The sequence below is a fragment of the Hevea brasiliensis genome, chromosome 5, assembly GCF_030052815.1.
Source record: "Hevea brasiliensis isolate MT/VB/25A 57/8 chromosome 5, ASM3005281v1, whole genome shotgun sequence".
NCBI lineage: Eukaryota > Viridiplantae > Streptophyta > Magnoliopsida > Malpighiales > Euphorbiaceae > Hevea > Hevea brasiliensis.
This window is the reverse complement of record NC_079497.1, coordinates 19547301-19553062: the sequence shown is the minus strand read 5'-3', so window position 1 is coordinate 19553062 and position 5762 is coordinate 19547301. Positions and strand designations below refer to the sequence as shown.

The window sequence follows — 5762 nt, the reverse complement described above, 5'->3', positions numbered from 1 at the left end:
CTTTGGATATTGAATTGGTTTGGAGGCAAACCATGAGCTTGAACCCATATTGGCATATCATTGAATTTAATTTCTTCAAAAGTTAAATTTGGTGGCCATTCCTGGATAGAGATGAGGTTGTTATTGATATACCAGGGTCAATTATCTAACACCTTCCTAATGTCCACTTCATGCTCAAATCAAAAAAGAAAGGTGTTGGTAGTTTTGATAGTTATATGGAAATTCTTCCTAGTTTGCCATGCTTTAGATAATACTATTCTCATAGTATTTGCACTGAAAGTTCTGGCTGTAATAATTTTACTAGCAATTGTCAAAGTTTGCAGGTTGAAGGTTGGCTCAGTATCTGTGGTTAATTGGAGTATAAGTTCCTTACAATGTAGTTGTTGTGCCATATTGATTAATTCAGAAATTGTTGAATCAAGGTTTACCATAGGACTAAAATGAAAGGAGGTTAGTGAAATGCGAAGAAGGTTGGTAAAAGGAGTGATGAGGTAGAAAACAAGGTAGAGGTAAGTAGAAAGAAGAGAAAGGAAGACAATTATAGAAAACAAAAAACTCAATAATTCCAACAAAGATGGAAACACAACAGAGAGCAAGCACCTCTCTAGATACCTTCTGGTAACTTCCGCCTATATGGATTCTTCCTTTATATTTATTCCTTTGAAAACAACAAATTGGTATTAGAGTCTAAGAGCTTATAAAACTGAGAGATTGAAGGGAAAAAGAAAAAAAAAAAAAAAAAAAAAAAAAAAAAAGATGAAAAGTCACGATAGGAAAAAAAAAAAGTTGGATATGCTTGAATGGTTCGGTCCATGGGCTTTTGGGACGACCATGATGCCTATTGATTTTTTTTTTAAATTTTTTTAATATATTGAGAGAAAGTAATGCATTAAATTTAACTCCGAGATATGATTTCACCAATGGTTATTCTTCCTTTTGTTAAAAGATTAAAACTCGAACTTTGTTAGTAGATATTGCAAAATAGTTTTAACATCCTTAATCTTTAGCGTATTGCTGTTTCCAATATGGACCGAATCTAAATAAAAGTTTTCCATATAGAATGTTGGGATGTGATTTAACTTTAATTCCAAACTAGGCTACTGCCATATCAACTAGTGGCATATTCACCCTCTTTGATAAAATAAATCCATTCCCATTACAATAGAGGAATAAAGTAACACATTAATATTTGAATATATACTGAACTAATAGAATTGACTTGTACTATATGGATCACTCCTAAGTATATATCAGAAATGGGGGAGAAATGTGGCTCTTTAGCTTTTCTCTTATTGCTTTATCTTAAAGCTTGAATTAAGCCTCAGACATAATTAATCAATTTGTTTTAAGCTTTTGAAGCTGAGCTAATGAGCTTGTTGCTGAAATCCCACAGTTTTCTTGCAAGCAATTCATCCATAGCAAATGCGCTTGGTTTTATCTCATTGCAATCCACAAAGTATTTTCCACTTGCCCCTTTCAAACTTGGGTGAAGTGCCACATAGCATGTGGTTGCTGCTCCCTGGAGAGACCATAAAAAATTGGAATGATTTAAAAAAAAATTATCTAACTGTTCAAACTTGAGCTTTGAGTACTCAAGTTCGAGTCGAGAGTAACTAAAGTTCATTCCTTTTCAGTCCAAAAGCAAGAAAAGCAAGGAAGAAAGTTACCTGAGGTACATTCTTCCATAGCAGAAAGGTAAAGAACTTCAATATTCCTGCACAAAGAGTAAAAATCAAGCACCCTTTAGGAAACTCAACACTCTTTTTAACTTGACCATCCCAAAATTACCCTTTTGAACAAAGATTTCTGTAACATGGAACGTACTCATCAGGAGTGCAGAATGTTTCATTAGATTGGTCATTATTAGTCCTGGATGGACTGCATTGGCAGTAACATTCACACCCTCTTCCTGCACATTACATGGAAGAAAAATCAAGAAACTGGTCAAGACTATCAGATCATCAACTTTAATATACCTGAAAGCGACGGGTAAGCTCTTTGACATGAAGTAAGTTGGCTAGCTTGGATTGCCCATATGCCCTTTTATCAGAGTAACTGTACCAGAAAAGATGCTGTGAAGTCATATCTGATCTATTTAATAAACAATATACAACTTGCAGAGCCAACATATACATATATATACACCTTCTCTTATTATTGATATTATCAAATTTAATTCCATTTCTGTAAGTGTGGACGTGGGCAATTGATGATAAATTCACAATCCTGCCCTCAATGCCAGTGTTTTTGGCAGTGTCTTTCATTTTGTCCAGGAGAAGGTTTGTCAAGAGGAAATGACCTGAAAGTGAAGAGACATGACTGGTAAGTATACCTATAATTGATTATAGAAAAGAGACCAAATAAGTACCTAAATCGAGGGTTAAATAAACTTAAAATTAAATTTTAGGCTAAGTCAAATAAGTCATTATTTAATAAAATATTAGTTTTTAATTTTAAATATTAAAAATTATTTATTATTTGTCATTAAAATAAAATTAAAAAAAAAAACTGAAGAATATAATGAACCAAAATTATTTAACATTAAAATTATTATTTTGAATATTTTGTTATTAAAAATCAGAAAAAATAATATTTTAATTTTTTTTAAAAATAGTCTATTTGAATTTAATTACAAAATTTTGTCCTTACACAACCAAAGTCTGATCCTTAACTAAAAGTACGGAAAGTTATTCGATTTTTCTTGCATTGATTATTAATGGGACAGTTATATAATTAATCAGTCATTATAGCTCATTATTTTTTTTAATCTATTTTAATGATTTACTTGACATAACTGTCCACTGCTCATAAAATAGAATAAACTGTACCATAAATTTATGTAAATATTTAAAATTAAAATGAAACATTTAATTTAAAAAATACAATTAAAATATTACGATTTTAAAATTAATTGATACAAGTTCTCAGTGTATATAATTTAATTATATTTTAGAATAAAAGATAAAAAAAAAATAACATCTAAAATAATTTATGTTTTTCTAAAATTTAGAATTAAATATTTTAAAAAGATTCTAAAAAGTTTCAAATCAAATTAAATTAAAATTAATATTCAATTTAATTAGATTTGATATAACAATTTGAAGTGAATAATGAATATCCAGTGTTACTTTACCGACCAATATGATTAGTAGCAAATTGCATCTCTAATCCATCTTCAGTAAGCTGGTATGGGCAGAACATAATACCCGCATTATTGCTGTAACACAGGCAATTTAATTCCCTTATCAGCTAATATTAATTTGAAGTGGACAAGAAAATAAGTTATGAAAAAAATTTAAGAAACTTGAAAAAATTACATTCATGTGTATCAGTTTTTTAAATAAAAAATTAAAAAATAAAAACTCTAATTAAAATGATTCATTATGACTCGGATATATATGCAATATGTACGTTGAGAATCATGGTATTTATATAATGGAGTAGGTGGCAGGTAAGTCTAGTAAACAGGCATAAGGAAAAGGGAGATAGAGATCTCACATTAAGATGTTAAGTGGTAGATTAAGTGCAATGAAGTTGTCAGCAAATTCTCTGACAGATTTCATAGAGGCCAAATCCAGTTTCAGAACATCCACTCTGGCATCTTCAACCTCTTTAAGAATGAATTGCTTTGCTTCATTTGCATTCTCCATGTTCCTTGCTGCTATAATCACATGAGCCTTACGAAGAGCCAGGACTCTTGCAGTCTCCAACCCTATCCCAGTTGCTCCACCTGCATCCATACTTTCATTTGTTATCTTCTTCTTCCTTCTTTCAGATTATAATACTAGACCAGCATTTATGTAAACCAGAGGATCATGAGCTTCAACTTGAAGCTCAATTATCAAATTTGATTACCAATAAAAAAGGGTCAATTTAATTTCATGAAAATTTGATTTTCGAGAAAAACTGAAAGAAAATCCAAAAACCATACATTAAGCTAATACAAACACGAATTAATAACCTTTAAGAGGAGAAAATGCAAAGCTAACCAGTGATAATAGCAGTAAGATTGGAAGCATCAATCCCTTCTGTAACCTGCTCAGCAGTAGAAGCCGATCCAAACCCACTAGGACCAGGCCATCCTGTGACCAACGAAAAGATGCTCATTTCTCTGCAAAAACTTGAGCCTCTCCAGAGAAACGCAAAATATATATATGTATATATATAAACTGTTGTACAGTTATGTGAGAGAAAGAAACAGCAAGCAAGCAGGTTACTGGTTCAGAAAAGGAATGCATGAATATATGTGGTTTATAGGTACAAAGTAGAGGGCAGAACAAGGGGTTTAATATAGAAAAAATGGGCAGTGAGCAATAAATGATAGTCAGTGAAGAGCTGTTAATAGGTTCAACGACCTCTCACCTGTTCCATACCCTCACCCACACCGTGAGTGATGGGCACTTCACTTGAGGTGGAACCGTTCCTTATTGCTAGCCCCATAGCTATAGCCGTCCAAGAGTAATATAAAGAACACAATTGTATAATTATACGATATAAAAAAATAATAATAATACAAAATCTATGTAATTTGACTATAAGGACTACGTTTACAAGTAAGAGAGAAGAGAAAATGTTTTAATATAATAAAAAAAAAGTATAATCACTCATAATTTTCAAACTCTAATCCAATGTATTTTCTAAATATTTCACAACTTTAGCGCAAAGTGCAAAATATTATAATTAGCCAGTGTCCTCTGTCACTACTATATGCCTCACTTTTTATTCTAATCAAATTTTTTGGATTGGGTTACAATTTGAGTCCATGAAAAAATATTCAAAATTTAAGTTATTTAAAAATAACACAATTCAATCATTTATATATAATTATTTTATTTTATATTTTTCCACGTGAAACAAATATTCTCAATAATTATAAATTATTTTTATATTTTTAATTGTTTAAACAAATCTTTAATAAACCAAATTTGTATTAGATTAAAATTACTCAAGAAAATGAGAACTATAATATAAGATCAATTTCTTCTCTTTATTTGAGTATTTTTAGGTATTTAACACATTTAACTCAATTAAATATAATTTCTTGAATTAGCTAAACAAACGCGGCCTTAGCCATGTATATATTTTGGTAAAATTAGGTTTCCCGCACGTTTTTGTCTCCCATAGGTTTCCCGTACGTTTTTGTCTCCCATTAAGTTTTTATTGGAAAATTTTCCCAAATTTTTGCCTATTTTTTATTAGAAAAAATATTCTATAGTTGCATTTTTCCTCACAGTCTATCTCTCTCTAATTAATTTTATAATTCCTAATATAAATGTTGAAATTATGATTCAAAATATTAGTGGGATTTGAAAAGATTTTTTAATAATTTGAAAAGAATATTTCATATATATGATAGAACTTTTATTTTAATGTTATTTCTAAATTAAGTGAAACTCCTAATTAGATTAGAATTGAGAGAATTAACACTATAAATAAGAAAATAGTGAAAAGGTTATTACGTTTCGCCCATTAAAGTGGCTTTACCTATGGAAAGTGTCTTTGTCCATTGAGAGGGGTTATCATCCATTGTAGAGAGAGATTTTACCAATTGCTTAGAATTTGGCTTTGCCCATTGATGAAGGGTACTTACCCATTACAATTGAGAGAGGTTTCGGCTTAAGGTGGAGAAAGGATATAGAATTTAAGAGGGAGGGATTCTCGTCTATTGGTGAAAAGGCTATTACCCATATAGTTAAAGACACATTTTAAGGTATATTAGTAAATATATTAGATTATATCTAGAGAAAAATGAGATGACTAAT

At 30.3% G+C, this 5762-nt stretch overlaps 1 protein-coding gene across 1 annotated transcript; it reads right to left on the bottom strand.

Moving 5' to 3' along the window:
• Positions 1–1074: 1074 nt before the first annotated feature.
• Positions 1075–4263, bottom strand: LOC110671102 (short-chain dehydrogenase TIC 32 B, chloroplastic). The gene is made up of 8 exons (XM_021833480.2): positions 3990–4263; positions 3499–3730; positions 3138–3217; positions 2146–2299; positions 1977–2055; positions 1825–1909; positions 1668–1714; positions 1075–1519 (listed from the first exon to the last, which is right to left on the bottom strand). The coding sequence occupies exons 1-8, from the start codon at positions 4105–4107 to the stop codon at positions 1346–1348; spliced, it is 969 nt and encodes a 322-aa protein (XP_021689172.1). The 5' UTR covers positions 4108–4263; the 3' UTR covers positions 1075–1345.
• Positions 4264–5762: the final 1499 nt, after the last annotated feature.

Bases quoted from the DNA above. Each gene is read 5' to 3' on its own strand.
- LOC110671102 (XM_021833480.2), bottom strand. From the start codon at position 4,107: ATGAGCATCTTTTCGTTGGTCACAGGATGGCCTGGTCCTAGTGGGTTT. The intron at 2,056-2,145 runs GTGTATATATAT...TTTCTGGTACAG, and splicing joins AATATCAATAATAAGAGAAG to TTACTCTGATAAAAGGGCAT. The intron at 1,715-1,824 runs GTACGTTCCATG...CTCTTTGTGCAG, and splicing joins ACATTCTGCACTCCTGATGA to GAATATTGAAGTTCTTTACC.